This window comes from Acanthopagrus latus, chromosome 18 (genome assembly GCF_904848185.1).
Source record: "Acanthopagrus latus isolate v.2019 chromosome 18, fAcaLat1.1, whole genome shotgun sequence".
Classification (NCBI taxonomy): domain Eukaryota; kingdom Metazoa; phylum Chordata; class Actinopteri; order Spariformes; family Sparidae; genus Acanthopagrus; species Acanthopagrus latus.
In genome coordinates, this window is record NC_051056.1 from 6,528,320 (window position 1) to 6,547,939 (window position 19,620).

The 19,620-nt window shown below is 39.6% G+C and overlaps 1 protein-coding gene across 2 annotated transcripts; it reads right to left on the reverse strand.

Moving 5' to 3' along the window:
* Positions 1-691: 691 nt before the first annotated feature.
* On the reverse strand, positions 692-18,822 carry trappc11 (trafficking protein particle complex 11). Of its 2 annotated transcripts, XM_037077798.1 has the most exons (31): positions 18,475-18,822; positions 17,623-17,851; positions 17,275-17,444; positions 15,219-15,289; positions 15,002-15,116; positions 13,531-13,630; positions 13,290-13,363; positions 11,913-12,009; positions 11,094-11,227; positions 10,321-10,462; positions 9,831-9,924; positions 9,640-9,719; positions 8,871-8,949; positions 8,263-8,317; positions 7,905-8,050; positions 7,611-7,672; positions 6,817-6,949; positions 6,419-6,549; positions 5,917-5,949; positions 4,914-5,039; positions 4,636-4,826; positions 4,362-4,510; positions 3,810-3,931; positions 3,503-3,622; positions 3,063-3,128; positions 2,812-2,968; positions 2,233-2,344; positions 2,058-2,149; positions 1,728-1,861; positions 1,205-1,372; positions 692-1,094 (listed from the first exon to the last, which is right to left on the reverse strand). In XM_037077798.1, exons 2-31 carry the CDS (start codon positions 17,824-17,826, stop codon positions 1,050-1,052), a joined length of 3,402 nt encoding a protein of 1,133 aa, XP_036933693.1. In that variant the 5' UTR covers positions 17,827-17,851; positions 18,475-18,822; the 3' UTR covers positions 692-1,049. The 2 variants fall into 2 exon arrangements, with proteins under 2 accessions (XP_036933693.1, XP_036933694.1); XM_037077799.1 differs by lacking the exon at positions 5,917-5,949.
* Between the last annotated feature and the right edge of the window lie 798 nt (positions 18,823-19,620).

The window sequence follows — 19,620 nt, forward strand, 5'->3', positions numbered from 1 at the left end:
GCGCTGACTGTTGGACTGATGATTGATACTTTAAACTCATTTTCACATATGGACATATGCAGTAGAACCCCCAGAAAACCTGTAAACCAACTTGAATGTGTTTGAATTAGTTGCCTTTTTACATGACAGCACTGTGCAAGTAAAATTGCATGGCAGTGTAATGTAGCTCCTCTTTAGTTTACAGTAGAAAATGTGTAATCATTGACTGGTACATTTTGCGTTTTTCAACCTGCAACCTGTGCCGCTGTAACATCATGACATTTGGAGACTTGCAAAAGCGATAGTACAAGTGACGTGATTTTAATTAAATGTGTCCATTACTTTTATTACATTATTATTTTGGTGAAAATGCTGTCAGTATTTATAGTAAAATATATTATTTCTTGGATAGTTAAGCCACAAACCCTTCACAACTCAAACTTAATACATCCCTTACTGAAGGACCAGTGATGTTTGAAGCTTCAGATGTCATCAGTCACATGATTTTCTTCATCTGACAACTACTGCACAGGATTGAACCTAGCTTTGAGGCGCTTGTATCATGTGCCCAGCTCTTGTTCCCAGCAATGTGGCTTTAACATTTCTGGGATTCAAAGGCCTGTGGGTGAAATGTCTGTATTAACTACATTACTAGTGGGAATTGGATACATAAACATTGCCATCGGTGTTTGAATAACATGCACAACACAACTAGTTTACATCACTTCAATTTAATCAAAGTTTCATCACATTTGATTTTCATGTATTAAACTATACCCAAACATCCATATAGTTCACATCAGATTAATCTATGATTTTCACTGTTAAATGAGCATCAGTGTATCAGTTTGTTAATGCTCATCCTGTTATCTCATTCACTCTCAACAGCAACACCGGACACAGATATCTTCTCATGTTTGGTCAACAGATACCTCTCCTGCTGCATTTTTATACAACAATGTGGAACAAATAGTGTTAATCATGTCATCCACAAGGAATCGTACATCTAAAACAACCTACATAATTTTGCTTTGTTTTCATATTTACAGTAAACAGTTTGAGTGTTCTCCTCATGCTGCAGCAATGGAGGCATCATCCAGTTGTCGACCCTGAGGCTGAGGAGAAAGAACAGGAAAATTATGCTTATGAATGTTTAATATCTTCACACTCAGACACCAGTGACTGCTAACTCAGAGGTTAATACACATTTCCAAGACTTTGTTACCTTGACAAAGATGCGGTGGGGCAGGAAGCGTCTCAGTGTGTGTGTGTTGGTGGTTGGGCAGCGGGGCAGGCTAATGTTGAGCTGTGGTAGTGTTTGGTAACCAGCCATCAGCGGGTAATAGTTATACAGCATCTGCTGCTCAGAGCCAGGAAGGATACGCAGACGGACCTGCACACACATATGCAAACACACATACATTTTAACCATAAAACAGACATACATACATATACAGCATACAACCACATAAATTGCCAGCATTCAATAACAACATCAAAATTGTATTGACTGTTTGCCTGTCTGGTTTGCTTGTTTTAGCAAATACAAAACCTATTCCTGTGGAGAAAGAGCTCTTTCTGAAATTATGAAATCCTTTTTGTAAGAAGATGATGGTGGAAATGTTTACCTACAGGGAACTGCTAGCGAGCATTTATTTTCAAAGTTAAGGCTGAATACTTAACTGATTTTGTGAGGAGAGAACTGTAACAACTCAACTTGCAAGATTTAAAAATGAGCAAAGTGATACCTGTTTGAGTCCAGAGAACATGAAGGCATCAGAGGGTTCAACAGCCATCTCCACCTCCTGCACCAAAGCTGTTCTGTTCTCTATATGGTAACGAACTGAAAGAGACTCTCTGACTCGTCCGAATGATGGTAACTCTACAACGAAACAAAGACATATAAACATATAACACAGCTGACAGAGGTCAAATTCATCAGGAAATAAAGCCTTGAAAGAAAAGGAAGTAATTCAAATACGTGCAAAGTCACAATCGTACCTTCAGAGACATTTCCACAAAGTGCCATGTGTTATAATTCGCACAGTGCATGTGAGGTGTGTATTTAATTGACTAACCAGCATGGATGTAAAGCGGGACAGACTCCAGGATGACATGAGGTAGAGTGACTGTAGTTTGGATCAGAGGACTGTCTGCACTGGACGACTGTCTGTAAAACAGAGTTAAGAGCTTTGCAAGCTGGTTCAAACCCAGTGACCACTTAGCAGTATGAGTTTGTGTGTATGTACATACCTCCTCCATGATATCAGGTACTGTCCAGTAGCTACAGTGCTATTGCTGTTGGCCTGTGATGGACACCGGAGACAGAAACACTCACTGGCACATTCGCCTGTCTGGAGAACCACTGATGACATAGACACACGCAGACAGACAGATAATAAATGAAACAAAAAAAATTGTACAGGTCAGGAAATTTCATGGTGAATTGAAATTTCTTTGAAGTTACCCCCCCAAATTGTCAACATTTTACAGTACATCATTCAACTATAGACATTTTCACCAATTCACATAATTAAGAATCAAGCTCTCCTTGTCTCGCACTCACACAATTAGCAATGTATGATGGTTGGTGAAAATGGAAATGTTTAAAAAATGCACTTAAATTTTTCGACCTACAGAAGTTAGACAGAGACTAGCTGAAAATGAAGCTAGTGGCCTGCTGGGGGGCAGCTGGACATAAACTAGTTTCCTGTAAATGTATCAAAGGATTTACTTATGTATTAACTGCTTACTGGATAATAGACAGTCAGTATTATCAAATCATGTACTTTTCAGTACATCTTAAAATGACAGTAGAAACTAGCCAGGTACCTTCCTGCAGCTGTGACTGAAGCTGTGGTGTGTTGCTGGTCATAGTAAGCAACTGCAGAGAGGATGAGTCCAGCAGAAGAGGCCAGGGAGACGAGGAGAGGATGTCTGTCATCAACAGGAAGGGTATGTCCACCACTAACCGGTCCAATGGCTCAAACTATAAATGCAGATAATGAAGATATTACCCCTTCCTAAACTCTCACCAGCCATAATGAGTTCAAAGCTAACTCTGTAAACCAGCAATTACAGACCTTGGTGGACAAAAACTTGACAGACACCTCAAATGGGACCACTGTCTCAATGGTAACGGTCTCGTCCTGGAAGACAACAGAACAAGAGAGGAGTCAACCAGATTAAAAACAGGAACTCCTTAACACAGTCCAGGGCTGCCCAGACCGGGGCCTGTGGCAGTAGTTGACATTCTGTAGGGTTTGACTCGGCCAGCTTTTCAAAAAATAAATTAACAATCATATATTTTGTGAGGCTTTAAATAGGCACCTATTTTTTCCATTTGCCTCTATATGCTTCTATATAGTACCACTTAGCATCTTAATACAGCACAACAGGTGCTACCCTTAGGCCCGTGGTCCAGTATCAAGTTTTAGTTTTGGCCGTCCATGTTAAAAAGCCTGACATACACACACAGATGGCTAATTGTTAGCAGTGTCTGCAGGGCAGAGTGGATCTTTACCTTATGACATTTGCAGACAATCTGTCGTCCTTCCACTGTGGTATCAATGCTATAGGCCACATGGAACAGGAAGACCCTCGGACCAGTTGACACACATTTCACATATACACATTTCTCCAACTACAGACAAACACACACACACACACACACACACACACACACACACAGAGATACCGGTATTAATACTTTTCACAGTAGGGAAGCTGAAAATGGCAGGTGAGTATTTTTAAAAGTTCCAATGCAGAAATATGTTTTACATCAATTTTTCAATGGAAATTTAAAACACCTTTTTCCAGTCCGTGTTTACCTTTTCTCCTGGTTTTAGATCTCCTAGAGGGACATCAGGGAGCAGGGCAGGTGCAGCATCATCACACACCTTTGAGCCATCCAGTGTCACATGTGTGGTCTGGCTTAGATTGGCATCTTGGCCTGAACAGACCAATCAGGACAAACACAAAACCCTTATTAACTACACACTTTTGTTTATCATAGATTTGAAATAGCAGCAGTTGTCCATTCTAGATGATTCTAACTGAAGCCTTATTATATGCTTTCCCAGATAGAAGACTTTAATATAATAGTGTTTTCATTTTTCTTGCAAAAAGATGAATTCACTCTCATGTCTTTTAAGTACAGAGCTGGAATCACACCTACCACATACCACATACCACATACCTACCAAGTCTAGCACAAAGACTGAACCAAAGTAAACAGCTAGTCTGACTCTGTACAAAATAAAAGTAAATAGACCTAACAACAGCTAAAGCTCACAAATTAAAGTGTTGTATCTCAGGTGTTTAATCTGGACACAAACAGAAATATAACTCAGGTAGTTGTGGTTACATTGACATCATTGTACCTGGTTTGAGGCCAGCTGTCAGTTTGACATCCGTTGCAATGCCCTGCTCCTGTGATTGGATAGTGAGGTTGATGCAGTACATTTCATTGTTGAGTGCAGGAGGCTGGTGGCCCAGCTGAACAGAGATCTTTGGGACTCTGGAGATGATCCTGTACAACAAAACAAAAGTTTTATGTTGATGCAGTGTGAATAATATCTAATACTGAAGACACTGACAGATAATGTCAGAGCTTTTCTAGAACCACTAGGATGGTGTTGTTTCTGAAATAATTACATTGTGCTGTGCTGCATGCTCAGGCTGTCCCAGTCCGGCTCCTGACGTGCCTCCATGCAGCGCCCCCATTGACGTGATGACCTGCCAGCCTGCAAGGCTTCATGGGCGGAGGCTGCATCTCCACCCGCCCCTCTCCAGCTCACAAATACACAGCGGCCTTCACTGCCCAGCATCAGTTCAACACCTGTCATCTAAATGAGCATATCCAGCAGCACACACAGTCAGTGACAGTCATTCTATCTCTCTTTTACACATGCACATACAGACACACACCCCACCTCAATCTTCTTGCCAACATCTTCAGTTTTTGCTACGAAGCTGAAGTTGTACATTTTGGTTTTTCCTGGCAAAAGGCTCATATTCCTTTGATCTGAAGATTCCACCACACACCACTGGTTGTACTCCTAGAAGCACAAACAAAAAACACACAAACACATAATAGTTTAGTCATTTCCAGAAAGAGATAAAATCTGGTTTAAAGGTTTGGTCCGAGGACTGGTTGGGAGATTTGTGTCAAGTCAGGTGCAATTAATACAAATTTTCCAACAGTAGTCCTCCAGCTCTCACTGAAACTGCTGCTACTCTCATTTGTTAACACCCTCAAAACCACACTTTTAGAATATAAATGCTAGCTCTATAACATAGAACACAACAGTTGTAACATTTGCTGCTTGGTTGTAATTCTTTTCATTAATACTACAGTGTTTCCCATATATTTGTCGAGCAGAATTTTGATTTTTATTTTAGGAGAGGAGAGGAGGAAGAAAGGGGAGGAGAGGTGAGGGAAGAGTGGAGAGGGCTACGTTTTATCTTTCAGTTAGCCATTATTATTTTGTGCAACTGATGCTTCATTTAGTTACAGTTCAATTAACACACGTGTGAGTAAAAGCATGTAAGCAGAAAGAAAGGACGCTTTCTTACAACACTGTGAACTAACGTTATATTATCTCACACTTGTCAGTATACAAACGGAGAGGACTCCATCGTATGGCTTTAGAAACTTAAGTTGTATTTTTTCTTCACTGCTGGCTTTATTCCCTTAATACTAGAGAAGCATTAAGCGTATAAGCAAGGAACTTTATGCTTATCTGAATGTCAGCTTAATGTTTATAACAACAAGCATTGGCTAAATGTCAACACTGAAGCAAGCAATGCTGAACATGGAATCAGGACCATCATTCTCGCAGAAGGTGAAAAAAAGGTCCTGCAACTTCAGAGTGACACACAGTAACATGACCGCAAACTCAGTCCTGTATTGTGAAAATGCAAGTAAAAACTTACCTGAAATAAACAACATTTGGTTGATCCATGTTGCTGTAAAGACAGAAGGCATTCCACATGCACTGAAAGATTCCCTTAGAGATACTACTAATTATTTAGACAAAATTAATTAAAGATTGTCAAAAAGTTAAGTTATTTTTTTCAGTGAAAATGTCATTAAATTCCAGTAAATCAGCCCTGTGTAATAATACAACACCATAGTGATGCAAGTTAATTATACAGAAAAGGAGAGTTAAGAATTAATAATTCAAGAATAACCAACAACTAGCTAGTCACACCCGGTGGACGTAAATAGTCACCTAATGGCTGATAGGGGTCACACAATAAATAACAGGGTAGTTTGTTTGTCATATCACATAGGCTGGATGTTGAACTGTGCAAATCATTTTGTGTCACAGCTACTATAACGCCATCCTAGGGGAAACACAGTACTTTCCTGTAGTACTAGAACCAGTCACTATGGCTGATACTGGAGAATTATCATGTGTTTTATTTATTTTACCTGGTTACTGAGGCTGACAGCCAGCTTGTTGAACGATACAGGATGAGGACAATCAGCTCTGAGGAAAACCTGGAGTTGGATCGGCTGGTCTACATGGAAACTGGGAGACTGGAACCTAGCCTTACACTGGACTGGAGTCAGAAAGTAGAGGTCAGAGTGGAAACATCCTCGTGGAAATAACAATAATTATGATACGATTTAAATTTAAACAGTCATGTATGTTTCACTGAATACTGCTTAAGAGGTAAATTATCAGCCTCATGCTTGAAGCTTTAAAAAGTAGTATTTTAGGAGGAGAAATGATCCATGTTTGTAACTTTTATGACAATAATATATATTACATTATATCTATTAAACCTAACAATATGGTTCCTTTGACTGAGCGAGTGTTTACTAACTGAATGGGATATAGTCCTGCACTTCTATAGTCAGCTCCTTGGATCCTGCCAAAGACATGCGGTCACTCCACAGTGACCTGGCTGTACTGATAGATGATGAATCACACTCAGGCTCAGCATCAGGAACCTCATTCTGAAAGAACAAAGACAAATGAAATGCATGTGAATTACCTAAAAAATATATTTGCTTGTGTGTGACCTGGTTTATTTGTTGGTCAAAGTGTGGCTTCACCTTGATGTGTGACTTATTTCACAGAGGACATGTGACATAAGGAGTCATCCATGACACTTCAATAAAAAGAGTTAGGATATCCACCCCACCTATGATACAGCACTTCGAACCACCAGATAATCTTTTCTTTAGTACCATTATTGCTACCCTGTCACATGAAGGCTACATTCCATGCATATAAATTATGTCCTCCCTACAGACAGTAATATTCTGACATCACGCTGTCTTAGTGCTTTGATGCGGCCATACATTTTGAACTGTCATCGTAATAAAATAATTTTATCTGCACAGAATTTGTTTAACTGAGTTTGACAGTGTGTTAAACACAATAGTAAGTTTGCCATATTCAAAAATGCAAAAGCTGAAGAGTTCAGCCTTATTGAGAGACACATTTCAGAAATATTTCAGGAGATGTTGTTAATGTTATTTTATTTTGGTCTCCTCACTTATCATATTTTCCCTTTCAAGTGTAAGACAGGAAAACAAACATCTTTGGTGAATACAGAAGAAAAGAAAAGCTGAAATTTTTTGGTTGCCAGTATTCAACCAGCTCTCTGCTCACCATCAGGACTCTGATGAGATTCTTCTCAATCCTCGACTTTTGTTCCTCCTTCAAGGTTGAAGCTGAAAGATAAGAGGCGGCACCATTACCTCACCTTTCAGCCATATTACCTCAACACAATGTCATACTTGCTTGGGCCTCAGGGGACAACACAATTCTAAGGAGGAATAGTAATATAAATTAATCTACACCTGTGGCATCAGTTGGGGAATCTTATCAAATTGTCACAAGTATCAGTTGGAAGTCAAATAAAAAGTTGACAATGTTAACTTTTTAGTATAACCTTTTGCTTACCTCTGCCCAGCAGCTCCATGCAGTATATGATGTAGTCTTTAACACTGGCCATTAGATAAGCACAACGCAGAGCTGTGGTCAATATGGCTGTCAGGAGGCCCCACCACCGCTCTGTGCGATAGTCACACATCACATAGTCCAACAGCCTGATAACATATAAAACACACACACACACACAATACTCAGGTCACTCACTAATAAACTGACATTAAGGAAACATTAAGCATGCGCGTCTTATAGTCTAAAAGTTTTCATTTGCAGAATCACTTTCAGGTGAGACTCCCATGACTTTTCTGAGCATGTACACGAAAGTCAAGGAGTGGAGTCCTTTACTAGCCCAGAATGTATTTTGACTTACTTTAGGGCTTTGGTGTAGTCTTTAGCATGGTAGTACTCTTCTCCCATCTGCACCACTATGACAGAGACAGAGAATGACATAAATACTTAGAGGGAGAAGCTTAAACACAACAGGGGGCAACAAAAGGAGTTCCTTGATGAAAAAATAAAATGCTTGAAAAAGGATGCTGTGAAAATGGTTGACCATATGCCAACATATGGTCAACCATTTTCATATCCTACACAGTTCCCCAAAGTATTAAAAATGTCTGCCTAATGAGCACAGACATCAACATCCAGTGTATAAGCCACAGCCGAAACACGCAAGCCCTATTCCAATGCAAGGGAAGACTGGCATTTTAGCAGCAATGTAAAGGCTGTATGTGAATTAGAGTTGTTCCAATTCCGATACCAGTATTGAAAATTATGCTGACACTGCCGAAAATGCAGGTATTGGTATCTGCAAGGACTTGAGTCTTTGTACTGATCCGATATCACATAATGCAGAAACAGGACCTCGCTACTCCCAAGTTAGCTCTGTTAGCTCTCCTTAACATTACACACCAGAAATAAATTCTTCTTGTTGCTCTAAAAGCACAGGAAGCCACAAGAAAGAACAATTATACTCACTGAGGTGACTTTTCATTCGAGGGCACTTATACTTCTTAAACTGGGCAACAGCGTTACTGAGAAGTGCTATTATCAGCTCCTGTTGGGGCAAAGACAGACAGACATGTCTTAATATGGCAGTACAATACAACCTAGCAGTAGCTATAGGGGGTTTAGATTGTGAGGTAAGTGACAGCAGCATGAAGAGCAGCTTTCTGATGTGTGTAAAGCCATTTGCTTCAAACAACTCATTCATCAGAATTGTAAATATTGTTAAGAATTGTACTGCGATCCTTTGTAGATGTTACATATTAATTGAATACACATAGTAAGTAGCAAGTTGAGTAATGGCGGATTTAAATGTATGGCTGCACATATGGATTATTTTTTATTGATTAATTTAATGATTTGTTCAATAAGTCAATTAATTTGAAATGTTTTGATGTTAACGATAATAAGGTATATTTGTCACGTTGCCTGATCAGAATGATACTGGACCTCAGATTCTAAAGAATAGCAGTCCTTTCCCTGAACTGAGGAACGGCATGGATTTATTTATTTTTTCTCATGCATGGCTGTTAAAATAAACAGAAAATATAAAACAGCCCACCAGCAGTGTTAAATGAAGAATGCATGGTGTAATGTTACATTGAAAGCATCAGCGGTGCATAAACTGCTAAACATGGAAGCGATGAAGAAACAAATATGGCCACAGCTGTGTAATCTGTGTGTGTGTGTGTGTGTGTGTGTGTGTGTGTGTGTGTGTGTGTGTGTGTGTGTGTATTCTTACAGAATGTGGTACATCCCTCTCTTTAATCTGCAGGGCCAGAATCCCCGTCTTCTCCTTCTCTGCATCTGGAGGATCAATACCTGGAAATACAATAATACATAAATCCTATTTCATATTCTCTATAATCCTGTCAGATGGACAAGAATATCTTCTTTAACACTTTAAGTGGACATCACACAAACTGAACATACTCTGGTGTCCTTGTCTCCAGAGTCTCTGGCCATAGAAGTCCAGTCCTCCACTCTGGGTGTCAGATGGTTCGGTGGATGGATGACTCGCTCCACCCTGGAACAACCAACCCAAAAAATTTAACCAACTGGTCATTTGTGGCTGAGTAAATACAGAGAAGCTTCATGACCAAAATGGTCATCGAGTCAGGTGAACGGTGGTAAATAAGTTACATGTTAACATTTTACAATAAAGTAAAGACATAGCAGCAGATTTGTATGACAACAGAAAACTACTATCAGCATTCAAGGTATTATTTGGAGCAGTAGCGCTAGCAGTAAGATAAACTGTTTCATGTCTCCTCCCGCTCTCTGGTGGCTGGCTCTAGACTCTATCTCTAAATGTGGCTGTTCGGATTAAAGTCTTTAGGAATTCCCATTAGGTCTGACAACACATCGTATCAAACCCTTCTTTTCTAGTATAACCTGGCACCAAGAGTTGTAGTATTATCACCTGACAAAGCTGTTGTGCCTGCTGTTTCCTGTCCTGGCTGTAACAAGCAGCTTGCTGGTAGTAGAAACCAGGGTTCTGGGTCTGGATGGCAGTCAGACCCAACTTTATGGCTTCATCAAACAGCTCACCAAAGGACTGGAACCTTTAAGGAGCAAAGATCAATGGAATAATTTTGGGTTTAAGATCATGACATATGGGAATTAAACAGCAGATATACAAGTCAGTTTTCTTTACAAATAGTTATCGCAATATCCACGGACTCCCTTACAGTTTGCCTGATCAGTAGAGGAGAAAGTTAACCAACTTTGTGAACCATAGTGTTAACTATTTTGGTCTTCTGGTTAATTTTGCAAATAATACACGTGAAAAAGTGTCTTTATTTGTGTAATCAAGATTGTATCCATTTGTTTCAGTGTTGTATGTTTATTTGAATGCTGAGAAAGGAAGTAAGTGTCTGATCACAAGTGGTCGCTCGAGACACATGTTAATGTCGGTGACAGGTGTGAACTGACTGGCATCAAGGGTTAGTTAGGTTAGAGGGTCTCTTGTCTCTTGTACTCTTGTGATTGGATAACACAGGTCAGATTTTAATAACAGGTCTTAATTCTCTCTATTGTGTCAACAGAACATGCCTGGCAACCTTAAAAATATTGCATGACTCCTGCTTGATTGTTAGAAAGATCAGGTTTATCAACTGTACTTATCATTGTTGTTTTCAGTCATGCAGCCAAGTAAATTGATTTTCATTGTATTCATATACAGTTGTATCTCACTGTTTAGACATCCATGCGGCGTGCTCAAAGGCCAGTTCAGCACTGCCGATCTTCTTCTTACACAGGTCAATGTGCTTCCTGAACTGAGCTATAGCATCCAGAGGAGTGTTATGCTGGAAGCACAGCCGACAGATCTAAAGACAAAAAAAAGGAGAGACACATCAAGAGACAAAGGGAGACAGAGCAGAGGGACATGAAAGGTGGAAAAAGGTTAGTAACTGCAAACTTCCATCTAATTTAGGCCTTTTAAACATAGATGATACAAAGCATTAGCCCAAAAGTCTACAAGTTTTCTTCGAAGCTATGAGGCATGGAAGTCCATAATGAACTGAAATCAGACAGTGTAGACTAAAACCAACAATTTATATAGTAATAACTAAGTGGTCAAATTATTGTCCATTTCTAGTATGATGAATATGATGCACACTTTTTATCTTTATGACTATGTGGAAATCTGATCGTTTCCCAACACAGATGATGACATGTAGGCTGTTAGAGGATTGGTGTGGTGATGAACTATAACTGAATGAAGTAGTGTATAAAGAATTATACATATAATTTCTCATAAACGTAGGCAAGAAAAAAAAAATCTTAATCAACTCAAAACTCTGATTCAGATACTACCCTACTTCCATCTGTCTCTCTTTGGAGCTGAAGCTTATTTTCAAGACTGATTAGCAAATGCCTGACTAGTACAGCTGCCACTTGTTCTCTCCTACTGAAACAATACATCCATTAGTGTTTGAGAAAGTTTGTCCAACCACAGTGTTGATCTAAAGAAGATTTCCACCCCAGAACCATAAAGAAACAGAACTGTACCTTATAGTTGATGAAGCCAGCCATAGTTTTGATCTCCAACATGTTGGTCTCATGGGCTCTGAGCTCATGAACAAGACTGTATGCAGTTCTGTAGTACCTATAAACACAAACAGACTTACTCAATAAGAGGAGGAGGACAACACAGAGGTATAAAGTGCCTATACAAAAATTAACACCCCTTTGGATGTTTTTAATTGCTTTTATAGATGGAATCATGCTCAATTCAACGGAAGTTTGGTTTTGACAAGAATAGGTCTCAGTCAGGCTTGCACACCGCAAATTTTACACCATCCCTTTTTGCAGAACTGCTCAAGCTTTGTCAGGCTGCATGGGGATTGGACACAAACAGCCCTTTTCAAGTCCAATCACAAATTCCTTATTGGACTGAGGTCTGGACTCAGCAACTCCAGAACATTCACCTTGCTCTCTTTAAGCAATTTCTGTGTAGCTTTCGCTGTATGCTTTGTGTCATTGTCTTGCTGGAAAATAAATCTTATCCCCAGTCGTAGTTCTCTTGCAGTCTGAATCAGGTTGTCCTCCAGGATTTCCCTGGATTTTGCTGCATTCATTTTGCACTCTACCTTTACAGGGCTTCCAGGGCCTGCTGCTAAGAAGCTTCCCCACAGCATGATGCTGCAACCGTCATGCTTCACAGAGGGGATGGTGAGTTTTTAGTGATGTGCAGCTTTTGGTCTCTGCCAAATATAGCGTCTAGTCTGATGGCCAAGAGGCTCAATTTTGGTCTCAATAGTCCAAAGAACCTTCTTCCAGTTGCCCTTGGAGTCATGCCATCCATGAGAGTGAATGATGGAGGATGAGGGGATGGGTATGCTATAACAGCTGTAGGTATTGTCATTATTTTGAGTTTGTCTCAGTCAAAGACAGAACGAACAGTATGGTATGTTTCAAAGCAGCAAAATGCTTTAAACCACAAAAAGACAATACGTTATTTACTGAAGCATCTGATACGGCAGCACAGCAAAGAAACTTGTGAAAACTCTGCCAGTGAAGCAGCATAAACAACAGAATCTGGATTTCAGACCAGGACACAGTTGTGGAGAGACATTAAGTGTACAACATGTAAGAGATGTTACTTGTGTTCACAGTGGACCCACTCCTCTTTCTGCATTAATGACAAAATATCCACGACAAATAATGTCAAGCTGCCACACAGAAACATGTTTGCTGGCAACGTCAGGAGAGAATATGCGGTGATGGAAACAGTTTTAAAGACTTTCTAATTTCCTATTAAAAACATTGTATCTTTTCTTTATTTTATTTTGTTGATGGAAACACACTACTGCTGTTTCATATTCAGTCTCATAAAAGTCCTAACGGAGATTCTGATCCATTCAGAATGTACAGGCTCAGACTTACTTGAGAGCATTCTGGGTGTCCTGTTTCAGCTCACTGAAGAACGCAATTTTAAACTGGTGTCTCACAAACAGCAGCTGGGAACACAATCAGAAGGTGCAGAAGAGATGAAGAAGAGATTAGTGTAAGGAGGAGGTATAACATAATACATTACAACCAGTGTCCAACCTTTCATACCAAGCAGCTTTATCACTCATTATTATTAGCTCTATGGATATACTTACACTATAGTATGTGTGCCTACCTGATGTGTTGTCTTGTTGAGGAACTCCTTATGTGATTTGACTCGACGTATCTCAGTATAGTAGTACGTCTGAGCATGTTCATAGAAAGCATTCTCCAACCTTCAGTGATACAGGGAAGGATATAATTGAATTAACACCCAATGAGTGCAAGAGATTTCAAGGTATACCATATGCATATATATCAATGCTGCAAACGTCTGCAAAGCTGAATATTAATTAATGAAAGCTGAAAGAGGTGGTCAACACAATACAATGTATTTCACTCTTATGCACTTATCAAAATTAAACTATTTATAATCAAAACACAACCTTCATTTAGATTTACAGTCTTATCAAAAGTTTGCGTACACTTATACCGAGCACATATATCTTGGCAGTCTTCAATTCCAATACATCAAAACAATTCTCATTTTTCTTTGATGGAATGACTGGAACAGATACTACTTTGTCACAAAAAAACATACATTAAGTATGGCTCAATAATGAATTTATCATAGAAAGTTATGTCATTCAAGTAGGTGAATTATAATAGGGCTCGTGGAATGGCCTTGAACATGGCATTTATTCTGTACAGTGTATTTCTCATAACAGTGGGGTCATTGAGTTACCAAATAAAAAGAAATTTCGTCAAGACATTGACAAAGTTAGACACAATGATTTTTACTTAAAATAATACTTCCGTCCTTCAAATTTTGTTTTCATCAAATAATCTTCCTCTTTCAGCAAATTTGGCATTCTAGCGGTCAGTTTGTTGAGGTCCTCTGAAGAAATTTCACTCCATGCTTCCTGAAGTTCCTCCCGCAGGTTGAACTGGTTTGAAGGGCACTATGTACAATATGGTCAAGCTGCTCCCACAACAGCTGTGATCCAAACCCCTCAAACGAAGATTTGCCCATCTTAATTTTTGTTTTTATGTCTCAGTTAAGGCTTTTTCTTTGCCACTCTGCCTACTCTGCCTAGAGTCTCCTCTTCACTGGTGATGTTGAAACCTCTCAAACTAGAGGCTTTGTTCATCTTCTGCTGTACATTGAGGCCTTCCATTTCTCTTTCAGTTCTAGGTAGATCCAGTTTGCACGGTTCTTTTAAAGGAATCTTCAGCTTCAGTTACTCAACTAGCCTAAGGAAGGCCAAATTGATTGCTTCTTTAATCAGCACAACTGTGTTTAGCTGTGCTAAAATTATTGCACAAGGGTTTTCTTCAATCAAACAATTAGCTTTTCTTTACTACATAGACACAATGTGTCATTTAGGGCCTACAGGTTAGAGAAGCAAACTTGTGACCAAAGGGTCAGCGGTTCAAATTCCTGGAGTGAAAGACATGGTTCCCCATCCCTCACTAACACCACTGAAAGCAAAAAACTGCTTTTGTTTTTTTAAAAAAATAAGGAAATTTCCAAGTGGTCCAACAGTTTTAAGCAGTAATGTATGTAAAAATGTGTATCTATATAGCATTAGTGAATTGGTAACTACCTTATAATGTAGCCCACTAAGTGGTCTGTGTGTGGCAGTACAAAGAGACTCTTGCCAGAGAGATCACAGGCGTTACAAAGAGCTGCTGCTCTCTCTGATGCAACCAGGTCCTCTCCTGTACAAACAACAAGATATGTTTTATTAGTTTAAAGAAACTGGAAAAGTAGATGTACATGTGAATGTGCATGACCTAACATGATTCAGCAGCGCTGTATACCTGGAGGTAGAGGAGTTTTCTTCTGGATAAGAACCACAGCCACCTTGGTGTTCCTGCCCTGAAGACTGGTCCTAAACACAAACAAACACAACACAGATGATTTCAGATTAAATTTTCTGCACGTATGTTTCTGTGAAGGGTGTCCAGAGCTACTCTGCAGGATACAGTCAGTTAGATACATGGTTCCCAGTTCTTTTGTTGTTTTTTCCAAGTATGACAGCTGTCAGAAATGCTTTTACCGCTGAAATAATAATTCTGTCCTTGAAATTTAGTGAATACTTGAACAAGGTTTGGAAAAATGGAACAGTAAACACTTTTTATGATGCTACAACCAGTTTTCTTGCAGAGTTGCATGACATAGTATAAGCCCCTTTCAGATATGAACTCTGGGCAATATCCAAAGATTCAGATCAGGATATCTGTCACATTTGCTTGCATGCATTTGGATGTATCTGCAACATCAATGAAAGTGTGGAAAAAAGGCTAATATGCGGGCAAGCAGAAAAGTGTATGAAGCAACTTCATATTCATATTCATGATGATTCCATAGTGGAAAGAAAGCTGCAGCATTTAGGATCTGGGTCCAGCAACGGCATGAGGGGGCCAAATGGAAGGACAAGAGGCCGAGTGTCAAAATACTCAGTTATTTTGCAGAAATTATTTGCAGTTTTAACGCCATTTTCGGCTGCCCGGCTGACGATTGAGTGTGTATTAAACCAGCACTAACAGGGAGGATTACACATCGTCGACATGCCCACTTGCTCTCTGTGAATTCACTCTACTCTATTCACAAACGTGGCTCACCCAGATAGAGACTAAAAACTACACATTAAAAGGGATATTCCGGTGTAAATTTAATCCGGGGTTTAACACACCGTGTCATTGAGTAAGACCCTCCTCGAGAGATCATGTTTGCAGACCGCTAGCTTACATAGTTTTAGCAACCTCAGAAAAAGACCACACTATAACAATACATTGCAGTCTATGCCTCGAACAAGAAACCACTGTCAAAAAGCAGTTACTGCACTCAGTAATCGAGTCGTCAGGCTTCAACACAACAGGAAGTGTGTCCCGGTGTGTTAGACCATGGATTAAACTTACACCGGAATATCCCTTTAAGGCAGCACAGATATCTAGCACACAAACAGTGAAAACAAGTACACAGAAGGCAAATACAGGACAAAGTGCTTATGAAACAGCTGAGTTTTTAGTAGCTTCTTGAGACTAACAACTGACTTATTCACATTTTTAAAGAATAAGGGGAGATCATTCCAGAGGTTGGGAGGCACAACTACAAAAGCTTGGTCACCTTTGGTTTCAAGTCTGGGCTTTGGGACAGCTAGGCATTTTATGTTGTTCTTGCTAAACATTTGTTACATTGCTGTACTTCACAATAGCATCTAGTTTTTCCCATCACTTAACGAGACTCATGTAACCAAACAAAGACTTACAGGAAAAGCTGTCAGGTAAACTTGTGGTCTCTACAATAACGTTAAGTTGATGTGCTAGCTTGCACTTATTCTCTCTCCAGTCTGTCTGTGTGTCTTGTTAACCTAGATGGGCAGTAAATAGCCAACATCTCTCGGTCAGCCACTTCCAGCACTGATCCTGGACTCTGGACAACGACAGACTGAAATACAACTCACGCTATTTATCACGACTAATAAATGTCAAGAGGCAGCTGTATTGATGAATCGTGGCTCTGAGAGATAAACGTGTTGCACTTGTACAACAAGTATTTATTTATTAAAAGTAAAAGCTTTGTCCTATATCTGATTATTTTCTGCATTTCAACTTTCCACAATTTCTCATTTAAGGTGATTTTATCTAGAAGATAGCCTCTTAATCTTCCTCTCAAAGTCAAGAGATCAAGAAAAAAAACCAGCAGAAAAAAAAACAATCAGCAGAAATGAAAACAGTCGTCTGTGTGTAGAACACTATGATGAATATAGTAAAATGTAGCAATCAAGCCTGACAAAACAAAACACTGTACATCTTCTTTATCTCACTGTTAGTCATCAAACCTTTTCAGAAGACAAATTAAATGTACACCTACCTGACAATCTCCACTTTAGTTGCACATTCGGATTGTTTCTCTTTCCACTGTGTGTCGTCCCAGTCCAGTTCATAGAAAAGAACAACCAGAGCTGGCACTAAGTTCAGATGTTTATTCATCCAACCTGTTTTCAGGATGCCTTTAGGGATGTACCACTCATAGGACGTTCGCTGGATAGGCAGACAGAGAAGATTGATTGTTAAGAGACACGGTCATCGACCTCATAATTATTTTGTTTTAGAGATGTCCCACATCTTAGCACTGAGGCAGTAATGTTCCATGCCATAGGTTCAGTTTGTTGGGATGTTCTATTGTCTTTGTTTCTAGACCTCTCTATCCACTACTTACCTTAGTGCGACATTTGGGGTACTCATGGTCTCCTGGGAGGACTTTGAAAGAGATAGGAACTCTGTCAGCGCGCCGGTTGGCACAGAAGGCATCCCAAATGGCCCGGTGCACAGCATTATACACCACATCCAGACCTGTTAAAGCCACAAAGGCCATGGGCCGACAACATAGCTCTGGAGGAAGCTCCCACTGGGAACCTGCCATTGTGAGGGTTCAACAATGGCTATACCTGCGAAAGAGAGAAACATCTCTGTAACAGAAATACATGAAGAATAAATATTCCTTTTGATTTGCCTGGTGTTATCAGGTTACCATGGATCTTAAATTCGCAATAACGCACTGATATGTTTAACCATATTTAACATTGTTTCTATTTTCTAAAACATTTGGGGACAAAAGCTTCATTTTTACGTTAAAGTAGACTAAAAATAATTTCTTTACATAATACTAATTTCGTGCGCGGACGTCATTGAGGAATGACAATACAAAACTCGCATCGTTGACAGGCAGTGGGTAACAACTTGCAGGTCACAAGACATGGTGGTTAGAGCCACCTAAGCAGAGTTGATGTAAGTAGCTGCCAACAGTGACACATCAGTTGTTTACATCCTACAGAGACGCAAAGCATCCTACCAAGGCCTGTCTGAATCATGCAAAAACCTACTCTACATTCAAATCATGTTTTTGATATCTTCTTAGCCAAATACACGAATACAGAGACCATTAGGAGGAAAGCGGAAGTTGGATAACATAACTCGGCTAACGCTACTGGCACTGCTGTTGTCCTGCTAACATCCTCAATAAACCCGTAATAAAGATTTGAACTCAATTATACGTTAGACGACAACGTACCTTTGTTGCATCACTTCAGTTGTACTGGTAATGAGGCTATGTGCAGCTAACCTGGCTGAGTTAGCGGCTGCACTGCACAGGCTGTTAGCAGATCAAGGTTAACAGTTCGCTATGCTAGTGGGCGAGGTTGAGAATTTTAACTAGCAGATAACCGTGGCTGCACGTTTAGTTTAAAGTTGCCTGCCTTCGTTTGAGCCAAGTCCCAGCGCCGGTCACCATCCAACAGATAGTTGCCGATGTGTCGATGTTGACAGAAGCACAAAAATAGCTAATTTAGCAGCTGTTGCTGAAGCAACGACACTAGCTAGCTAGGCAGAACTTCGAGTAGCACTTCCGGTTCGACCTTTCAAAATGAAAGTCCTACCTTACAAACTACACTGTGTGCAACTTACTGTAAAATTGAATTTAACGAGCAAGATATGTGACGAATCTTATTAAAGTAATGATGTTGATGATTATGATAATCATGTCTATCTGCACAACATCCTAAGAAAATACAAAGAATGGCTGCAGACCTGTTATTTTAACTGACATTACATCAGTATCAGCCGGTGGCATTAGTGCTGACACATCAGCAATGGATCTCTGCACATCTGGAGCATTGAATGCTGGCAAACAGTATCACAGTAGATAATGATGAGATTAGTTAGGGTTAGGGTTAGGGGCTTGGATAATGATTGATCTGAAAGGCTTAATATTAGGGTTGCAGGGTATGGATTCTTTCAGCTGATGCCGATAACAGATAATTACCTTAAATCTGATACTGATAATAATTTTACATTTTTGCATTTTAAAAATAAGTTCATAACCTGTAGTTTATGCACCCCTGATGATAAAAAAAGGCTAAGATGTAGTGGCAAAGACGGATGATTTATTATTCAGAGCTCAAATAAGATTTACTGTGTTAAACTCCAAGACTTATTCCCTCCTCTCCAAACACTTGCGGAGCACATATTGCCAATTACAATTGTGTTGTCTTCTTCTAAACAACGTCCACTCCAGCGATGACAAGTGTGTAATCAGAGGGAGATTGATTAATTGATTTAAATCTTTATTTCCAATATGTACAGTTTAAAGGTCATAAACAAACCAACAAAGTGATATTGCATAAGAAAAGAGGCAATATCAATTACATGCTCAAAGAAG